Below are 20,848 nucleotides of genomic sequence, written 5' to 3'. Positions count from 1 at the left end.
GTCTTATTACGCACGTGGTATTTGAAGATATTTTAATTTGATTGTATTATACACAAGTATATTGTGTTGATCACATCTAAACATTATTTAATAAAAGTACAATTATGTAGAAAATCAGCACTTAATGTATTCAGAGCTCCCTAAGCAATAGATTATCTCACATTAGACTGGCTTGCAGTTGTTGACTCCAAACATAATTGACTTTGTTGTCTCAGGAGGTATCCATAGGTGGTCTCTAATATTGTTTTTTCCTGTAATAATAGCACGATTTTAGATGTTCGCTCAAACCGAACGTTGTCAGACATTATCTAATCAGTAAGCTTTTAGGATGGTGAAACTTGGCACAGTGACCTGTTAGAAGCACAACTGTGGCTGGGGAGTCACTTCAGATCAGGTGTAAGGAGATAATGGACGTTCCCGGTCCCAGGACCGTAGTTGTGTCAATGGAGACCACTTCCAAACGGTTTTGCTGTAGATCCATGAGGCTGATCTCTCCGGGGTACAGAGAAGAGCTCTACCACATCCTGCGCATGACCGGACCCCTGGTATGAACCGTTTCTTTTTTCTGACACATGTATAGCTCAAACATGATATAATGATGTGTACATATTTTGAGATTAACAAATTGAAAAAAGCTTGAAAGAGAGAGTTTCATTTGGCTCGGTTACTCTGTATACTTCCGACCATTTAAAATTCTCAGTTTGTCATTGCAGGTTGCTTCGCGCATTCTGAATTATCTTCTGCCGTTTGTCATAACAATGTTCTGTGGTCGCTTGGGAAACAGTGTGCTGGCTGGTTATGGAATGGCCTCAGCTGTGAGTTTGTTTCAGGCATTTATCCTCCGCTGCAGTGTTACATACCCCCGTAAAGAAAATCAAAGCATTGGTGTATGTAATGTAATTGTAAGCTCAGTGTCAGAATGTTCATACCATGAGCGTAGCTGAGAAGTTAAGGATGTTTGTTATTGTAAATTTCAGACGATAAACATCACAACAGCAGCTACGGGAGGAGGTCTAGCATTAGCAGCTGATACTCTTATCTCACAGGTAAAGAAATTATATATGTGGGTCAAAGATGAAATATGGTTTAAGCATAAAAACAATAATTGTAATACTGTTTTAAATTGTTCCAATTTTTTTTAAGGTTTTGGTTTAATTTCATTTAATTTTTGTTTTTGATTTTCTGAGCAAAAGTACATATCAAACATTTCCCCTGATTTACACAAGACGCTCCCTAAAATTTCATTCAGTGTAACAATCTTTTCAGGCATATTTACAACAAAAATCATTTTGAAAAGTTCTTTTCAAATTTGCCACTATCTGCCCATTTGTCAATAAGATTTTTTACTCATTTAAAGCACAATGAAATGTAATGTGTTCCCTTATTCTTTTATATATTTTAATATGTACATGTCAAGCATATTCTTTGAATTTGTACATAAATATTATGTTACATTGAATGACAGTATAACATTATTTCAACCAAATGTTTACATATTGATCTACAAAAACTTAGTAGAAACCACAAAGTAGACATTATACTTACATTTAATGGGCTTTCTATGGACGCAAAATCATGTATGTACATTTCTTTTGATAGGGACATCTTAAATTCTTTGACTCATGTTATATGCATGTATATATACACCAGTGTTCAAACATTTAATGTCACTTGAGTAAAATATTTCTCATGATCTTAAAAACCTGTTCTGAAGGGAATGAGTTTTTCTCCACACAAGGTTCTTTTTTCATTTCTAATACATTTAAATGAGAAAAGTTTTTTAAATGAATGACCAAATAACAAGGACAAAGCAGCCAATAAGACCCCTCAATGAAACTCGATCAATACTGTTTATAAATTTTCTCAATGTGACCACTTGATAAAATAAAAACACGTTTCTGCAAATTAAAGACAATATTATTACGTTATAGATCCTTAAATGTTAATTCATTTTCATATCCCCATTTTTACATGAGTGCTATTCCATATATTTATTTAGAGTTTAAAATTATTATAAAATTTGGAAAAATACAGAATAAGAAAGTGACCCTAAACTTTTACGCAACAGTACATGCATTTGACCCCATGTTCTTTTCAGACGTTTGGTGGGAAGAACCTGCTGCATGTTGGTGTGATCCTGCAGAGAAGTGTGTTGATTCTCCTGCTCTTCTGTCTGCCCTGTTGGGCTTTACTCATCAACACCCATCCCATTCTTCTGCTGCTGGGACAGGACCCGGAAGTGGCCAGGTACATCTTTCTTTGCTCACCCTACCAATGATTTAGTTAGTGGGAGGGAGTTGCAAATTTAGAGAAATATGTACAGTTAAAATAGTGTCACTTTCATAGCTCAAGACACATAACAGAGGTCTTATTATAATTAATGAAAGTAACTCATTTATCAGATGTTTCTCATAAAATTACTGAATCATTTGAACAGAAATATGTTATATAATACCGCCCAGAGAACTCACAAAACTCCATTAAATGGTATTGTTGTGTGAGAGAACCAAATGAGATTGTATACATTGTTTCTCTTTATGGGTGTGTCGTATGACTACTTGCTTGCATACACATCCAATAAATGCAAAATCTTTATGGAATAAAACCACAAAAAATTATAATATTTGTAACAGTGATTTCTTTAGAAGATTTTCAAGTATGTAAAATATCCGTTGGTAACACCTTTATTGTTTTTATTAGCACAGGGAAGACAAACCTCTCTATAGGAATGAGAATCACATCTCTAGCATATATCTTCTTTTCCTGAATTGATGAGACGCAAGTGCGATGTTGCAAGTAAATGAGGCACTTTAATGCGCACATCATACTTGATTCACAGTACAGCAGGATGAAATGAAACTATAATTTATCCTGCCGGTTTATCATTTACAAGATTCTCTTGAAATTCATTTCCAGTACCTTGTGTACATTTTCATAGTGACAAATGTGTTCATTCTCAGGATAGCTCAACTCTATGTGGTCTTTTACCTGCCAGCAGTTCCCGTGAGTCATACTAAATATCGTAATTTGATATAAGTCTGCAAAATGATATTATTTACTTTATATAACATGATTTACGATACCTATATATGACACATAAGGTTGAAAAGAAGAAATCTTTTTTTTTACACAGGCTATGTTTTTACATCAGTTGCAAGTGGCCTATCTCCAAAACCAGGTGATCTCAAGACCTACTGTATAATCACAGCCGTTCTCCAATTGCTCCATTTTGATCTTTATCACTATACAATGTGAATGAATATGTGTATTGTCATTTGTGCAGGGCATTGTGCGTTGTCATTTGTCATCTTTCAATTAAAATGTTTGACTATTGGCTGTTTTGGGCCTGCAGGGTGTGATTCTGCCTCAGATGTATGCAGCCATTGCAGCCAACATTGCCAATGTGTTGACAAACTACATCCTTCTTAACTGGTTAGACCTTGGATTATAGTAAGTCTGAGGAATTTTTATTCTGGTCACTGATTTACACACTGTATGCTTGTAGATAACCAGGGTTTGATCAGTGTCCATCCATTCAGCCCCAGTCCAGTATTACAGCTGAGAGAGCTTTCCTTTCTGTCTTTCAGTGGCTCCGCTGCTGCTAACACCATCTCACAGATCTATATTTGTGCTTTCCTGTTTTTATATATGTACTGGAAGAAGCTGCACATCTACACGTGGGGAGGTGAGCTCAGGTTAACTAACCATCTTGCTCTCAAACAACAAAACAATTGGAGAGCACTTTGCATGATGTAAACAGCACTGGTCCAAATGCACTTACTGTTTCGTTGTTTTTCACATGCAGGCCTATAATTAAAGGTCCAATAGGTACTTTTTGGAGGATCTATTGACACATAATATACACATTCTCAGAGGTAGACCTTACATAATGAGTATGGTTTGATTACCTTAGAATGAGGATTTTCTATCTACATACAGTCTACTTGCATGGAATTCGCCATGTTGTATCTACGGTAGCCCTAACTGGACAAACTGCTCTGCACAACATGTTGCGTAAATAAGCTATCTCCTTCAGCAAAGAAATGTAAACCTTCAACATCTTAGCTCTTTGTCAGCCACCGTAGTGCTTTGAAAGGGAGACGGGCGTGGTGGAATAAGGCATTGGTTGCAATACACTGGAATTTTTAACCAAGTTTTATTTCTTTTGCATGTACTTTGTTCTAATGGTTGTGTAACTGAACAGAAAGTGGCAAGTACTAACTAAAGCAGATTATGTGCACAACACATTGTCTTTAACAAATTCCAGTTATTAAAATATTAAATATTGCATATCTGTGATCTTTTACTCTCTCCGTCGCAGGCTGGTCATGTGACTCGCTGCAGGAGTGGGATGGATACATGAAACTGGCCATCCCCAGTACAATGATGATGTGCTTTGAGTGGTGGATTTATGAAGTTGGAGGATTTTTAGCAGGTGCTTTTTACAAACCACAGCACAAAACCCTCATTTATTATATCAATAGACTGAAAACTCTGCTTTGTAGTAGGCATTGTATTTTCTCTACAGACAAGAAGAATGTCCTGCAATTATACAAATGTTGTCTTTTCTTGGAGTGCTTAACTTGGTTGTAGTTTATTAGCTTTTCATGCATGATTGCTACAGGACCATAGGAAAAATCTATTGTAGGTTTAAATAGTGAAAGGCCATTTGAACGTTACATTAATATGCAATCAAACACATTCATTTGTGTTATTCTATTTCAGGCATGCTGAGCGAGTCGGATCTTGCGGCTCAACATGCAGTCATTATGCTGGCTTTTATAAACTACATGGTAATTTAATGCACAGTATTTTCCTTACTATAAAATTCCCCAAGGAACATTAAAATGTGAAGTTTCTAATCTGCTAACACGTTTTCCTAACATGTACACATGCAGTTTCCGCTTGGGATTCAAGGTGCTGCATGTGTTCGTGTAGGTAACGCGCTTGGAGCTGGAGATACTGCTAGAGCAATCCGCACCTGCAAAGTGTCCCTCACCTGCACAGGTTTATAAACCGTTTCATTGACAGTGGCATAGATACAAAATGGGGGTGGGCGGAGCCTGTCCCAAACCTTGGCTCATGAATATTAATTAGGTGGCCTTTAATAGTTTGTAATGTCAGTTTTTTTGTCATTGCAGCTGCTTTGGCTGTTTTGCAAGGTCTTGTATTAGTATCCACAAAAACAGTGATTGGTTTCTTATTTACATCAGACAGGTAAATACTTATTATCTTTAAACAGATTTTCAACAAATCACCTTCTTGTACTAATGATGAATGTGTCTGATTTGTAGGCATATTGTGGCACTTGTTTCCAAACTCCTGAACATCTACTGCATACTTCAGTTTTTTGATGGCCTTGTTGTAAGCGGTTTTTATGCTGGTCTTGGTTGGTTTATGCTGGTTTAGGCTGGTCTACGAAAGCTGTGGGCTATAAACATATGTTATTCATCAGAAAAGTAGGAAGTACAGAAGGTACAGTTGACAAAGAAACCTCTATTTATTAAAATGCATTCTTGTATTTTCTCTCCAAGTGTGTCAGCATGGGTATTCTGCTCGGCTCTGGACAGCAGAAGATCGCAGCTATAGCTAACTTCTTTGGATATTACTGCATCGGACTTCCACTCGGCATTTCTCTCATGTTTGCGGCAAAATTAGAAGTCATTGGTTTGTTCGTCATTCTTTATTTTTGCATTCTGTGACCACCATAGGAATTCAAATAGATTGTCGTTCAGCCTCTCTGGCCACAGTGTAACCACCTGCTTTACAAATCACCATTTTGTAAGGTTGAACCATGTAGAGAACATTTACAGAAACGGCACAGGTCACTGCATAATTGCATAAATGTGTTACGGGCAACAAGAACAGAATTCATTAAAAAAATGTCTGTAATGAGACAACAGCTGTCCTACAGAAGCGCCCTCTCTCGCTTTTACAGGCTTTTGGCTCGGGCTGCTCATCTGCGTCTGTGTGCAGTCCAGCTTTTTCATCGCAGTCATTTTTAAACTTAACTGGGAGAGAGTGACAAAAGAGGTATTGTAACACTAAATCTAATTTGCCATCATTGTTTTCTTATTCTTGTTGAATTATAATAATTTTTCTTAAAAAAGTTCCATATAACTGCATGTACTGTATATCATTGTTGCATTTATTTAATTATCTATAGCCGACGCATTTACATGGTATATGGTATCTGTGTGGTAGCGCAGTGTTATACGTTCGTGTCATTTCAGGCAGTTGAACGGGCCAGAAAGAGTAAAGTCTCGGACGTGACAACAGCGAGACACAGTGAGGTAAGTCTGTTTACTTACTTACCACAGCATCTTTGATCTTAACTGGATCTCTTGTCTTCCCTCAGAATGGGGATGACTACATTGCTGTTAGTTCTCGAGATGAGGATGAAAGACACAGCAGTTCTGTCGTACATGGGGGTCCGGGAGTGATTCAGGAAAAGGAAGAACCCACAGGTCTGCTCCCGATTTCTCAGATCATCCTAAGGAGGGGTCTGACTACCCTGGCTGCTCTTCTCATCCTAGCTGCTGGGATTGCTGTTCATCTCAATGTGCCCTTACCGAAAGTGTCTTATGGAGCAAATGCGACTCTGGACTCAAACATTACCACAACTTCACCCATCATGCGTTCAGCTTCAGTATCAGTTTGACACCAGAACACTGTTAATGTAAAAGTGTTCATGTTGCTTGTAATGATCACTGCAGTACCTCAGTTGAGAGCTATTGAGAACAAATGAGAAATGTCTTTAGTAAAGACCCTAGTAATATCACATGTGTCTCTTCTAGATTTACAAATCTTAACAATATTCCAAACTGTGATCATATTTGACAAGATAACAAAATACGTAATGAATATTCTGACATTTCAATCTGAACTCGAGCATTTCCATTAAACTCTTGTTAAACAAAATGATCAATCCTTTGTTTTATAGAGTTATATTATTTTGTTTATATCCATACTATTAAAAATTGGTTGCAATATCAGATAAAGATAAATCCATAAATGCAAACATTGCGTCATTGTAGAATGAAACAAAAATGATAATTCTACTTAAACATGCACCGATAAAGAATAGAAGTCTTACTTGTCTTAGTCTTACTTTTTCTGTGGCTGTTGTTATGTGGTATTGTTGCATTATTATTAACAATCATTGCAATTGTAATTATTGCTAATGATGTTTTGACATATTTGACAATGATTGTCAGGGAATCATTGGCAGTGAAATAATTGTTATCTTCCTCTCCCCTTTTGAGAATTGTGAAGCAGAAAATCATTTTGTGGTCACCTTGAATAATCAAATCTCTGTCTGCCTGTAAAAATCAGGGATTCGAAGCCTTCCATTATTTTACCTGCGACTGGTGGTACACTAAGTTTTTGGCATAAGTAGTCCTTTCAATTAATAATGAAATTATTACAGTACAAAGCATCTTTTACAGTGATTTATATGTCTCAGTGTTGCGTAACTTGCAGCAATATATTATTACATTTACAGATAACATTTGAAGGATTTTTGTCTTACGGGAATCTTGTTTTACATGAATTGTTTTCGAAAACATTGAATTAAAGGAGAATAAAAATAAACAATGATTCCGTCACAGAATACTTCAACTCAAGAGACCCAGCTTGATTAAAAACACAGTGCAGCTGTTTCAACACATCGTCTCTATTTTTCTGTCTGTATTTCTTTTTTTCTCGAAAACCTTTTATTTCTTTTGGATATGTGAAGATCTAGTTCAAAGGTTGTTTTCAAATGACAAGATACAAAAAATGGGAAGTGTTTTTTAACATGACTTGAGAATGATGTGCTCTCACAAGTAATGCTTTTTCTCACATCACATCAGAAACCTGTGCAACACATCACTAGGTTTAAGAAATGGGCACTGAATGAATGAAAAGATGATTAATCAGATAACATGATTCTAAAAAATAGTTTGCAGTATTAGAAATGATACACTTTCAGCTATTATTTGCTTTTTTAGTCTCTGGTGTAAAAGTAAAAAGTATTCAATGTATTTTAATGTTTTGTTCTTGTGTTTTTTGTAGCATTAAATGTACCAAAATGGACTAAAATCAAATCCTGAGAGTGGACACTCATGTGTCCCACATATTCCACTGAATAAAAAAAAAATTCAGATAGTTTAACAGATATTAGTCACTCATGAAAGTTATTCTTGGAAGCAGATTGACGCTTCACTGATTTGTTTGTAAATGTTCACATGGCTTGAGCTTTACTTTACCCAAAACAGATCTACAATTACAGTGACATAACCAGCAAGGTAACTCAACAAATCTTAGCTTTGAAGTATTTCAATCATATTTTGTGTCTCTGTTGAAAATCAAAAAGCAGATACATTACTCAGTGCAGAAAGTTATTAGATTAGATTAGATTCAACTTTATTGTCATTACACATATACAAGTACAGTGTAACGAAATGTAGTTTAGGTCTAACCAGAAGTGCAATGTGCACAGCAATGTGCACTAAATGTACCTTCATTGTTATTGGTAGAACTAGACGGGTTGCAATAATGCCAAAGGTTACAGTAAGAGGTGGACTTCTTCTGTTACATATTTACTGTAAATATCTGACTCTGTTATTATCTCACTACCAAAAATATTTCAATTCCGATTACAAAATAAAGTGATTTAAATCAATTCAAAAATAGTTTTTTTAACATAACTGATTGATCTTGGAAAACAATCTTCACTATCAACTCTTTAACAGAAGTACACTACAAACAATCTCCTCCCATCCTGTAGATTAAATCAAAGCTTCTCATTGTCTCACCTCATGTAATCGTTAAGCCTTTAAAGATGGGTGAATGCAAATCTCTAGATGGGCCCCTCACAGCCTGTGAAACCGGATCAGGCCCCTTGCCGTGTTTTCGGACTCATTCGGTACCAGAACTCAGAGGATCATGGATGTCTCCAGTCCCAGAACTGAAGCCCCATCAATGGAGCCCAGTGCCAAGCTGTTTTGCTGTCAATTTGTGAGGCGTTTTATACCCCTGGTCTATAGAGAAGAACTCTACCACATTCTGCGCATGACTGGACCCCTGGTAAGATTTCTGTTATACGCATAAGGATATAATTTGCTCTGCTTTTGTATATGAAGAATGAGAAACTAACAGAGAAACTGTGCCTGCATGAATTAAGCTCAGCAAATGCTTTTCTGAATTAGTTTCAGGCATGTTTTGAAATATCTTTGCATTCATGTTTAAAAATCAGTAGATGTTTGTTAAATGACATAACACTGTGTGATATCTTTTTTACCAAACAAACTTTAAATATGCCAAGTTTATTTTCTTCATAAGCAAGTTTTCAAATAATCATGCTTTATGGAAAATAAACATATCTTTCTAACAATTTTCCATGAGGCTCCATGAATGTATGTTGTTTTCCGTCCATGCTGTGAATTTTCTTAACTGTAATCCATGTGAGCCCATAACTTTCATCTCCAGGTCTGCTAAATATTTATTTTTTTGTATTTTTAGCTTGTGTGTCGGTTCTTGAATTTCCTCCTTTTCTTTGTGGTGACAATGTTCTGTGGACGCCTGGGGAACACTGTGCTTGCAGGCTATGCCATGGCTTCAGCTGTAAGTCTGCTTAACCCCAAATTCTTCTCTATCGCTCTGCCACAGTTTGTCTTTTTTCTGTATTAACAGGCAAACATTGTTTCATTTAATTCAATATTTATTTTTATAAAAAAATTGTTTTCAGACCATCAACGTAACAGCTGCAGCAACAGGGTTAGGACTAGCTTTGGCTTGTGACACATTGGTATCACAGGTATGTTTTCTTTTCAAATAAATAACCCCCAAATTCAATGAAAAACAGACAAGTGATCTAACTTGTAGATTAAAGTGACTGTTGTTTTGATTGGGTCTGGCATCTTGCCCTCAGACCTTTGGGGGTAAGAACCTTTTCCGTGTAGGCGTCATCCTGCAGAGGGGTGTCTTGATTCTGACGCTATTCAGTTTGCCCTGCTGGGCTTTACTGGTGAACACGCAGCCCCTCCTCCTTCTGCTGGGGCAAGACCCCGAGGTGGCCAGGTGAACAATACACTCACTGAATAAATATGTTTTATCTTTTGAAATTTCAAATGAAGTAAACAGTGATTTGTCACGAGTGACAGGTAACTAATGTTTAACTTTATCTATCTCAGGATAGCTCAGATTTATGTGGTTATGTTTCTGCCAGCAATTCCGGTAAGATCCACTTATAGACATTCATGAATTGCATTACCCAGACAGATCATTGTAGATGAAATAATGCATTTTATATATATTACTCTTCATCTTTGTTCAACAGGCCATGTTTCTGTATCAACTGCAGCTGTCATATCTTCAGAACCAGGTGTTTTAATAAAAAAGAATAACTTCAAAATCTCTTTCTTTTCTGTTTTTTTTTTCCGTCATTGAAACTTTGTAATTGTTATTAATCCATGCGTACAGGGTGTGATCATGCCTCAGATGTATGCATCAGCTCTCACCAATGGTGCCAATGTTTTATTAAACTATATCTTGCTCTACTGGTGGGATTTTGGCGTTTAGTGAGTATACAAATCTACTTTCTTCACCTTTTTTAACTATCTTATTTTCATCATTTTTATAATATGTTATTGTTTTCAGTGGGTCTGCTGCAGCAAACACCTTCGCTCAAGTTTTTAGCTGCTTTTCCCTGTTTTGTTTTATTCGTTGGAGGAAGCTGCATGAGAAAACCTGGGGAGGTGAGTTAGCTTTGAGAATACATATGTGAATTTGTAATTTAAAAGCATTTAATTCAATTTTTATCTCTTTTATAACTGAGTCAAATACATATGAATCATGACCAGCATTAGATATTTCACCATAAAAAAATCTTCAATGCTCTAAGGTGCTCAAATGAGCAAATTATTTTCAAATTTAGTTATTAACATGAACCATCCACTCAAGTTATGACAGGTCTATTTAGGACAATACTCCCAGCCATGTGAATAAAATGGTATTATAATCGTACGTTTACTTATTTACTAACCCACACCATTGGTCTCTTTTCGTAGCGCTTAAGAAAATCGTTGGACAATTGTAAACCTTTTCTAATTTCTTCTTTTCTTTCTAACAGGGTGGTCATCTGAGGCCCTGCAGGACTGGGGGTCTTACATGAAGCTGGCCATTCCTAGCACCCTCATGACCTGTTTTGAATGGTGGATCTATGAAGTTGGAGGATTTTTGGCAGGTACATGAATGGTGTGAAGCATCTGTAAATGTACCACACTAGATTATTGCTTTTGTTGCTGAATGATCTCATGACTGTGTTCTTTCTGACAGGAATGTTGAGTGAAGAGGATCTGGCTGCTCAACATGTTGTTATAATGCTGGCATACATCAACTACATGGTGTGTGTATATTCTATATTCATTCACACGTTATAAAAACTGCAACCAAATCAGGAGGGTCTATAATAACAAGAGAAATCTTATCTGAAAGCATTCCCATTGATTTGTATGGATTTCTCCGATGGCATGTGAACACCAATCAGTTGGTTGTTGGAGTTGTATACGTGGCTATGATGTGACTGATCACTTTAGAGAGGAAAATGAAACCTTGACATTACAGACTGGCTAATGGCACCACATGAACACATGAACTGTACACGCGTACAGTCATAAAAATCTGAATACACAACTACTTTTATATATCAGCTAATGTAGAACGGTTTTGTTATAGCAGGGGGTAACTGGAACTTCCTAAAAGCCAAACCCGGACCCCTTGAACCAAAACAGATGTCTTAACATAGGCTGACTTTTTTTATTAACTTCCTTTTTTGATATTCCAGATCCCATTAGGTATGCAAGGTGCAGCGTGTATTCGTGTTGGAAACGCACTCGGTGCAGGGGAAACCGCCGCAGCCATCCTCACCAGCAAGGTGTCCCTTATCTGTGCAGGTAATTGAATTCTACTTATTTTATTTTATATGACTCATCACCAGTGTTGTCACTTACTGTCCTCTTAACATATTTTGTTTCCAGCTGTACTGGCAATCTTTCAAGGTCTTATTTTGGGCTCCACAAAAACATTCATTGGCTTTATGTTCACGTCAGATGAGTAAGACACTTATCTCATTGTTTCAAACACCGAAAACAAACTGTTTGTTGGCATATCTACACTTTAACCAATCAGTGATCGCTTGAATCTATTGTTTCACGCTGAGATTTAAAACAAGAATTGTAAACAACAGCTGTTTTTCACATTTCCATTTTATGCAATTTGTTAGAAATATAGTAGAGCTTGTGTCTGAGCTTCTGAACATCTACTGCCCTCTTCAGTTCTTCAACGGACTTTTGGTGAGTTTGGACATAAATTCTTGTTTAAAAACTTCGGTTCTAGTTTTTACACGTTATATATATTAAAGATCTGTCCATTTATTTTCTTAAGTGTTTTGTTCTTCCAGTGTGTTGGCATGGGCATTCTGATTGGCACCGGGCAACAGAAGATCGCTGCTATTGCTAACCTGTTCGGTTACTACTGCATTGGGCTCCCGTTGTGCATTGTTTTGATGTTCACCGCCAACCTTCAAGTTGCTGGTTTGTTCAGTTATCGTTACCAGTGTTGAATAACAGAAATGAGAATACATTTCCACGATAAGAAACTTGCACATATTGTCTTTTCCAGGCTTTTGGTTGGGGCTCCTCATTGCTGTCTTTTTACTAGCGATTTTCTTCATAGTGGCAATCTTCAGATTAAACTGGAAGAAAATGACAGAGGAGGTAGGCCCTTTAGATATTGAATTAGAACGCACTTTGCTACTTATTATAATGCTTATGACCATGTAATTAATCCTTGACTTCTCTTTGCAAGGCAATTGAGCGAACAGGCAAGCGTGCAAACGGAGCACCGACCTCCACCCGCAACAGCTTCTACCAGGTGGTCCTCAATGCAGAGGTATTTTTTTATGAACGTAATAACCTACTATATAAAACATGTTGTCTTTGTACAGTTTCAATTTTAAACAACCAAATCACATATAATCATGATATTTATTTTCCTTTAGAATGGAAATGGATATATGGTTGTAAGCTCTCAAGATCGGGATGCTGAACAAACCAATACTGTTGTAGAGAACTGGTCAAGAGTCAGTCCTGAAGAAGAGAAGCCCACAGAGCTGCTGTCTACCTCTCAGCTCATTCTAAGGAGGGGTTTGATCACCCTGGTTGCTCTTTTTATCCTGGCTGCGGGGGTAGTTGTTCATCTCAAAGTCCCTTTACCAGAAGTCACTTATGTGGCAAACTATACTCTGTACTCAAATCTTACAGCCACCACACCCGTCTATTCCACCATCATCATTTAAACACACTATGAATGTTTTATATTTGTAGTCTGTGGAACATTTCTTCAATCTGTTCAATATTTTGGTATTTGGTATTCCAGTATTGTTATTAAAACCTTTTATTTTAGTATTTGTGAATAAATATACCAGATATTTAAAGTAAGTTCTGCACATATTATCAGGATCAAGTTGAAAAACGGTTTTGTCTCAGATCTATTTGCTTTGTTCACAAACATAAGGTGTATTAAAGCTTTGAAGACAAGGCTTTTGCAGATCTTTCTGTTCACCAGTGTCTGTCGAGTAATGTCTCGAGTTGACAATTTTATTCATGTTACTGTTGGAGAAATCCTGCCAAAAATGAGACATTTCACAAAATCTGCTGTCATATTGAGAAACACACATAAGTGTCACAGTCACTCAAACTGACACTTGGCCACTTAGACTTTTTGACACTTTACAGCCAAGTGAGTTTTGAAAGCAATTTCTAAACAATAATAATAATTCTGTCTTTCCACACTTTTATTGCACATAAAAGTCTTTTACAACATGGCAGGAAAGTCTACATTTATTTTATCCAAATCAGTTTGCTTTAAACTTAAAGGTTATGTCTATTGTTGTGTCCGGACTCAAGACGTTTTTCGGTAAACTTGGACTTGTCTTGGACTCGTTGGTATCTGCACTCTGACTTTGTCATTGGACTCGCCAAATGTTCTATTTGGTCTTGACCAAGTCCCATGATTTTATTCTCCTTCCCAAAAAAAACATTGATGAAGCATTTATGTTTGTTTCAGTCCGACTTTCATTAAGTTAATTCTCTTTCCTCTTGGAGTAGGTTACTTTTTTGTGATGGGTGTCAAGCTGTAAAAAAATGATAAATACTAAACAAAGTTGATGACTGATTTGGGTGCTCTGGCTCACGACGCTAAGAAACTGAACATAGCAAATAAATTCTTTCATCATACAAACCTCAACAATGGTGACAAACATCAAACCAATTCAGATAAACAGATGAACTGCAATGCATGCTGGGAGTCATGAATGAGTTTTGTACTATGATGTTACCCAGTATGCCTTGCAGCATGAAGCCTTCTTTAGTTGATTTTCACTATTGTTGAGTTTCATACACAGATTCTTGATGTTCGATTGATTCACAAATTCATTTTTTTGTGTGTGTATTTTCTGTCTATATATTACAGTATGACAGTATAATAAGGCATAGCACTACTTTGATCTCACACTGTGGTATCAAACAATACTCATAATTCAATGACACAATGCCCTCATGAGCAATTATTTAGGTAACTGCACAAAGACTGCAATCATTATCATCTGATCCCAGTGGATCTTAGTTTTCATTGCCTCAACAATTGAATTTTAGCGCACTATTGTAACCACAAGAATCAAGAGCCCAACTTAAGCAAATACTGATCAAAATAATGATGGTTTGTTGAAACTTCTACATCTTTTCAGCATTAATTGCGGTTGCAAAAGTGATATTGATTCAAGTCAACAAGCTGAGAATTTTCCATTGACAGCCCAGAATGTAATTGTTACACTACAATAAAAGACTGAAAATCTGAAGTTGCACTTTGGCTTTATGTGAAATTGCTAAACCTAGAGTAAATAAATTGACCTAATTTGATCCGCTGTTTGATCATTACAAATAAAGTATGTGGTCTTGAAGAGGATTCTTTTTTCTGCCACTGTCGTGACCGTCTCATTTTTGGACTCGGTCTTGACTTGGACTCGAACCTATTTGGATTTGACTTGGACTTGACAAAGGTGGACTTGACTACAGCCCTGATTTCTTTGGTCAGAAGATCTTTTGCCGGACATCCATTAGATATTGAAATAAATGTATTACTTTATTTCATTTTCAAGACAACAACAAGTGTGTGTTTTGAGCATGCCTTGAATGTTTTAACCAGTACATTATTCTTTCATTTCATCTTTTGTTTGTCCAGAATCCCAATGCAAATCCAAAACCTGTTTAAAATGTATACAAATACAGTACAGTTGTTAGTTAACATGTATCTTTCAAGAACTGCTTTTATATTTTGTGGATGTAATACACCTATGACATGGGCTAACACATAAAAAATGCATTTTGCAGTCGCTGAAGGTGAAGCTGATGTGACTGTAGTGTTGTGACTGTGGTCTTGGGGCTGTTATCAGATTGTGTTAAGGGACTGTCATGTGTGCAAGGATTAATTCGGCTGCAGGGGCGACAAGTGTTGTTTGTGGTGGGGGTTATTTTTCTTTGAACTGAAGAAGGCAGTGGCAGCTTGATTCAAACTGACTGTTGAAAAAATCCTTTATAGGTCCAGTGTTTCATTTTCCAGTGGATCTATTTACAGAAATGCAATAATACACATAACTATGTCTTCAGAGGTGTATAAAGACCTTACATAATGAAGTGTTATGTTTTTATGACCTTAGAATGACTTATTTCTATCTACATTCTCCTTTCATAGAATTTGTCATGTTGTTTCCACAGTAGCCATAAACGGACAAACTGCTCTACAGAACGTGTTTTATATATACGTTATATACTTCGGCAAGGAAGTGAAAACATGACGTCATCTTAGTCCTCTTTCAGCCACTGTAGTTCTTCGACGGGTGATCGGTGCAATGAGCTGTTAGTTGCAATTTGCAACCTTACCGCTAGATGCCGCTAAAGTTTATATACTGGACCTTTAAACAAAGCAAATATAAAACACATGTCTATACTATGTAGTGGGTAGTTATATACTGTACCAAAGAACAGAAAGTCCCCCCAGTAGGCTGACACAGTAATCTTTAGATATGGTAAAGGACACACTTTTCCTTTTGGGCATTTTTAATTGCATGAACATCTTATGTCTGTGGCTTTTTTATTTTCATAAAAATAAAGCACTGCTTAGAATGTTAGCATCCTGTAGATGACCCAAACCTCCATTTTGATAGTGGCGTGAGCCCTATAAGAGATGTCCCTCTGCCTGCTTGAAGGCATACATTGTCCAAGTATCATACGATCCTCATGAGTTGTTATAATATCAACTGCTTAGAAAGACATTAGTCACGAGACCAGCAGCAAGTAAAGCAAGCATAGCTGCCAGAGCCAGTCCCCTACGCAGAAACATCCCTGACGTCAGCTCGACACTAGGCTCCATGACTAGCTGGTCCACATCTGTAGCAGTATTCTCACCATAGCTCTCAGTATTACCACTATCTTCTTGTGCATCTGTCAAGAAAACAATGTGTCTACTGATCTGCCAATTGAAATGCTCTTTCATTCTTCATAATGTAACAAACATATTACCAATATCTGTCGGTCTTGTCTGCACACCAGCCCTGATCTGTGCCTTGAAAGCGAATATATACATCATTAAAAAGGATATGACGTAAAAAAGCACGCACAATTGTATGAATTGCTTTATACATTTCTATGTTGTGTTGAACACAAAAGATGACAAACAGTTCTGCGGCACTTTTGACTACCATTGTAATTTGTCCCACTTTGGTAGTCAATGTTGGCAAAGAACTGTTTGGTTACAAGCATTCTCCCAAATATCTTTCTAGACATGTATACAGATTTGAAACAACTCAAGGGTGAGTAAAGGAAGACAGAATTTTCATTTTGGGGTGAATTGTTCAATTATATTTACAGTAGTGTTGCTCAGAAAAAAGTGAAGGCTATACATTAATGAATGAAAGATATTGCATGAATATATCTGCACTATATTTACGTGGAGTTACTTTAAGTAAAAAAGAGAAATGCAGGTTTGGAAGGGCAGGAGGTTGAGTAAATCATGGCCTATAATTTCATTTTGTGTGAACCATCACTTTAAATATTCCTTGAGTAACTGGAAAATCTTCATTTCTCACCTCTTGTGAGGCTTTTTCCCAGTCCAGTTTGACGAGGAGGACAATAAGGAAAACTGACTGAAGAAGGACTGATATTAACAGGCCAGTCCACAGACCTTCAGGAGAAGAAGGATGTGAGTTGGATAGACACAGGTCATTTTTAAACGAAACACCATTACCTACAATACCTACATTACCTACAATTCCCAGCTTAGCAGCAAACATCAAGGATATTCCAATAGGACACCCGACGCCGAAGTATCCCAAGAGGTTGCAGATTGCGCCGAGCTTCTGCCTGCCTAAACCTCTTACTATACTGCCACCTGCTGCCTGATTGAAGTAAAGCAGCAACAAAACCAGCTTCACATTTCCCCCAAAATAAACCCATCAAGCCTAGCCTTGGTTTGATTTGTGAATAGAGGGACAGATAGCAGTCTGGTCAGATAGTCATAATCCCATTAGTAAGGTTTGAACTCAACTCTTAGATCACTGGTGGTTCTAACACTAATGAAGATTTTAAGTGCGCTGACACAACTCTACTAATGACTTACCGCTGTTGCGTCGAGAAGATGGAAAGGAGCATAAAAAGCCATTACTGTGGCAACCCTCATTATAATGTCTCTGTGGGAGGAAGGAGAACAATTGCCCCAATATTACCCCCTCATTTTTGTTTTAAAAACGCTGTTATCAAGTGGCACTTCCATGCTTTAATGTTCATACCTAAAAGACGGAGAATTTAAGAGTTATAATGAATTAAAGAAATGTCTAATTACAGAAATAAAATATCGATTGCAAAACATGCATCATACCATGTGTTTAAGTGTCATGAGTGAGTAAGAGAGGGTTTTCATGAATTGTCCTCTTTGTATTCTTTATTTTCAGTAAATGTAAGCACTCACTCATCATTTGTGAAGATATAAGCAACTACATCCTTTGTAGAACCAATGATGGCTGCCAAAACCACTGCAACAGATACTGCAAAATGAATTATAATGTTTGTTGTAATAACATTCCCTTGTTGTTAAAACGACTTTCAAAATAGCTCTAAAGATTTGTTATATGTTAGTTTAACCTGCACACATCAGAGAGAGTTTGGCAGAGGTCTTGGCTTGGGTAACATCTCCTGCTCCTATGGCATTTCCCACTCTCACACTGCCTGCTACACTGAAACCTAATGGAAACTACACACAGACAATTTTGTCTTAAACATTCGAACGATGTTGAACTGAAACGCTTAAAAAACTCATTCGTACCATGTATGCAATATTTGCAAGTCCATAGACAACTGACTGAGCGCCAAGCTCCACTTCACTTATCAGACCTGGCATAGAAAGAGCAGACATTACAAAATGTACATTTTGATATAGATTTGCTACAAATGTAAATGTCGACAATAAAACAAATTCTCAAATAAAATTACGGATATAATACAAACATCCAACATGTTTTCAAAATCATAAAATATGCTCCCTGACCTGACAGAAGTCCTCCAATTTCATAAGTCCACCATTCTGCACAAAGCATAAGCATGCTTGGAATAGCCAGATGGATAAAAGACTCCCACTCCTTTAAACAGTCCATCGACCAGCCTATACAATGACAAAGACGCTAATGCATTTCTCAATGAAATACGGTCAGAAGTAGCATTTTACAACATCTAGTGTATGAATGATCACATCCCACAAGTGCTTTATTGAATTAAAATAGTTCAATTCATATGTATTTCTCGAATTGTGATTTATGCAGAATACGAATAAATATTTGAAATGAAAAAAAAACACTGAGATTTTCTATACCTCAGTAAACTAACCTGTCCAGGTGTCCTTATAGAGACCTTTCCAGCGGATGAACACGAGCAATGAGACAGCCAGAGCATACTGTGAGATGGTGTTGGCAGCTGCTGATCCTCTGCAGATAAAATACTCACAGTCATTAGTGTTAAACCGCTAAATAAGTTCGTAATACTTTCTGTGCACTTGTTTAAAAGCACCAGACATGGAAACTCACGCAACTCCAAAATCCAGGACAAAGAGGAGAACATAGTTGATGATCACATTAAGAGCATTTGCTGCCATCCCAGTAATGACCAGGGGCCATACTATTCCCTGCAGAAAGAGATTTCATTAGGTTTCAGAATCACAATTTCTCTGAGAATGTCTTTTTAATGTTTTTTCCTACCTGATTCTGTAGATATTTGGCTTCAGTAATGTACATAAATGAAGCCTGTAAAGCAGAAATGGCTGTATTATTTTAGATTGCATTTTAAGTACGGGTGATAATAAAAATGGGTTCGACTTGTGTGTCGAGTAACCAAAAATCTTCTTTTAGATAGAACTCCGAATCAGACCTGAATTATAAAAAGAGATGTATATGTGTGTAAACAGAAGTACATACCGGAAGACCAGGCAAAAATATGTTCACATAGAGCTGAGAGACCCTAAAATAGAACAAACAGTTGTGAAGGTATAAACTTATAACTAAATTGTCTCCGTTCAATACAAATATATAATACTGTATAATCAATTAGAAAAACAGATTTGTTTTTTAGTTTTTGTTTTAAGGAAAGATCACAGTCACCAATTGAGCAAAGAGTGACTTTGATGGCAAACTGTATTTGTTAGATTTTTACCTGTATTTCACATATTTTAACTCAGTACGTTCATGTCTGCCTATTGTCTTTAATGTCACCAGCTTTGGTTTCTTATCACATTTACACATCACTTCCACAACACTCACTTGGCAACCTCTGGGCTTTGACCCACAAGCAGTAACATGGACTCTGTATTGATAAGCAGGGCGCAGCATGGCAGACACGCGAGTAATAGGATCAAAATTGCTCTCTGTATTACAACACCAACTTGACGTAAGTTCCCACTTCCAAATGCCTGTAAAGACATTGCAGAAGTTTAAGAGACAAAAACCAGCATTGTGTATAAATGCACAGAATTCAAACAGTCTGTACTACCTGAGAAATGAGCGTGTCACAAGCTGCTGCCAAGCCATGGCCAATGCCAATCCCCATAACATTGATGACCTGTTGGTGACATCCCATCATCGTTCATCTCATATCTCACTGCCCAAATATTTTGAAGTGATAACTTAATTGTGGGTCACTCACAGATGTGGCAAGAGTAACACCATCAAGTTCTATTCTACCCAGGTGACCGCAGAACACAGTGCTTACAAAACCTAATAAATAGTCCGACAGATAGGACAAAAACTAGCAAAAAACAAAAACAAAACAGCTCAATTCACATTCACACATTGTGATTCAAACATAATATTCTTCAACATATCCAGACAAACGGCATTATTTACAGGTGAAAAAAAGAAAACAGATATAAGCTTACCACAGGGAGAGCGAGAAAACACAAGTCTACAATTTCTGTTTTAAAGTTCACTGGTAAAAAGCTTTGCAGAACTCTTAAACACCCTTGACATGTGGATTGTGGTGTATTTTCTTCTATATTCATTCTGTTGTCTCGTTTGATGACTTATTTGTAATCTTTCTTTGAAACACATTCGGTTTGCTTTTTGTCACACTTGAATGTTAGTCAACGCCCACCTGGTGGCCCACCCATAAGGGAATCATTAACAATGTCTTAGATAGCAGAACAAAGGACCAAAGGTGCTCATCGAAAAACCGTCTTGGTTACGTATGTAACCTCAGTTCCCTGATGGAGG

At 36.9% G+C, this 20,848-nt stretch overlaps 3 protein-coding genes across 4 annotated transcripts; 2 read left to right on the top strand and 1 right to left on the bottom strand.

Annotated features, from left to right (window-relative positions):
• Nucleotides 1-360: 360 nt before the first annotated feature.
• LOC130429002 (multidrug and toxin extrusion protein 1) lies at nucleotides 361-7,599 on the top strand. Of its 2 annotated transcripts, none has more exons than XM_056757337.1 (17): nucleotides 361-545; nucleotides 714-887; nucleotides 978-1,046; nucleotides 2,099-2,247; nucleotides 2,961-3,003; nucleotides 3,134-3,178; nucleotides 3,353-3,450; nucleotides 3,588-3,685; nucleotides 4,322-4,435; nucleotides 4,726-4,793; nucleotides 4,899-5,007; nucleotides 5,142-5,217; nucleotides 5,295-5,364; nucleotides 5,535-5,667; nucleotides 5,939-6,033; nucleotides 6,234-6,293; nucleotides 6,359-7,599. In XM_056757337.1, exons 1-17 carry the CDS (start codon nucleotides 408-410, stop codon nucleotides 6,659-6,661), a joined length of 1,842 nt encoding a protein of 613 aa, XP_056613315.1. In that variant the 5' UTR covers nucleotides 361-407; the 3' UTR covers nucleotides 6,662-7,599. The 2 variants fall into 2 exon arrangements, with proteins under 2 accessions (XP_056613315.1, XP_056613316.1); XM_056757338.1 differs by having other exon boundaries at nucleotides 363-545; nucleotides 714-815.
• A 975-nt stretch (nucleotides 7,600-8,574) lies between these two features.
• slc47a4 (solute carrier family 47 member 4) lies at nucleotides 8,575-13,865 on the top strand. Its single transcript, XM_056757339.1, has 17 exons — nucleotides 8,575-9,069; nucleotides 9,505-9,606; nucleotides 9,731-9,799; nucleotides 9,914-10,062; nucleotides 10,176-10,218; nucleotides 10,322-10,366; nucleotides 10,465-10,562; nucleotides 10,642-10,739; nucleotides 11,114-11,227; nucleotides 11,320-11,387; nucleotides 11,828-11,936; nucleotides 12,021-12,096; nucleotides 12,266-12,335; nucleotides 12,443-12,575; nucleotides 12,664-12,758; nucleotides 12,850-12,933; nucleotides 13,043-13,865. The coding sequence occupies exons 1-17, from the start codon at nucleotides 8,929-8,931 to the stop codon at nucleotides 13,337-13,339; spliced, it is 1,791 nt and encodes a 596-aa protein (XP_056613317.1). The 5' UTR covers nucleotides 8,575-8,928; the 3' UTR covers nucleotides 13,340-13,865.
• A 2,370-nt stretch (nucleotides 13,866-16,235) lies between these two features.
• slc47a3 (solute carrier family 47 member 3) lies at nucleotides 16,236-20,637 on the bottom strand. Its single transcript, XM_056756023.1, has 17 exons — nucleotides 20,515-20,637; nucleotides 20,283-20,384; nucleotides 20,130-20,198; nucleotides 19,901-20,049; nucleotides 19,559-19,601; nucleotides 19,343-19,387; nucleotides 19,172-19,269; nucleotides 18,975-19,072; nucleotides 18,640-18,753; nucleotides 18,418-18,485; nucleotides 18,237-18,345; nucleotides 18,064-18,139; nucleotides 17,716-17,785; nucleotides 17,362-17,494; nucleotides 17,186-17,280; nucleotides 16,620-16,662; nucleotides 16,236-16,541 (listed from the first exon to the last, which is right to left on the bottom strand). The coding sequence occupies exons 1-17, from the start codon at nucleotides 20,635-20,637 to the stop codon at nucleotides 16,354-16,356; spliced, it is 1,623 nt and encodes a 540-aa protein (XP_056612001.1). The 3' UTR covers nucleotides 16,236-16,353.
• Between the last annotated feature and the right edge of the window lie 211 nt (nucleotides 20,638-20,848).

This window comes from Triplophysa dalaica, chromosome 9, assembly GCF_015846415.1.
Source record: "Triplophysa dalaica isolate WHDGS20190420 chromosome 9, ASM1584641v1, whole genome shotgun sequence".
Taxonomy (NCBI): Eukaryota; Metazoa; Chordata; class Actinopteri; order Cypriniformes; family Nemacheilidae; genus Triplophysa; species Triplophysa dalaica.
Note: the sequence above shows the minus strand (reverse complement) of the source record. Positions and strands in the feature narration are given on the sequence as shown.

Excerpts from the sequence above, each read along its gene's own strand:
- LOC130429002 (XM_056757337.1), top strand. The coding sequence starts at position 408 with ATGGACGTTCCCGGTCCCAGGACCGTAGTTGTGTCAATGGAGACCACT. Across the intron at positions 3,004-3,133 it reads TTTACCTGCCAGCAGTTCCC|GCTATGTTTTTACATCAGTT; the intron begins GTGAGTCATACT and ends TTTTTTACACAG. Across the intron at positions 6,294-6,358 it reads CAACAGCGAGACACAGTGAG|AATGGGGATGACTACATTGC; the intron begins GTAAGTCTGTTT and ends GTCTTCCCTCAG.
- slc47a4 (XM_056757339.1), top strand. The coding sequence starts at position 8,929 with ATGGATGTCTCCAGTCCCAGAACTGAAGCCCCATCAATGGAGCCCAGT. Across the intron at positions 10,063-10,175 it reads CAAGACCCCGAGGTGGCCAG|GATAGCTCAGATTTATGTGG; the intron begins GTGAACAATACA and ends TATCTATCTCAG. Across the intron at positions 12,336-12,442 it reads AGTTCTTCAACGGACTTTTG|TGTGTTGGCATGGGCATTCT; the intron begins GTGAGTTTGGAC and ends TTGTTCTTCCAG.
- slc47a3 (XM_056756023.1), bottom strand. The coding sequence starts at position 20,637 with ATGAATATAGAAGAAAATACACCACAATCCACATGTCAAGGGTGTTTA. Across the intron at positions 18,486-18,639 it reads AATTGGAGGACTTCTGTCAG|GTCTGATAAGTGAAGTGGAG; the intron begins GTCAGGGAGCAT and ends TTTCTATGCCAG. Across the intron at positions 18,346-18,417 it reads TTGCAAATATTGCATACATG|TTTCCATTAGGTTTCAGTGT; the intron begins GTACGAATGAGT and ends GTCTGTGTGTAG.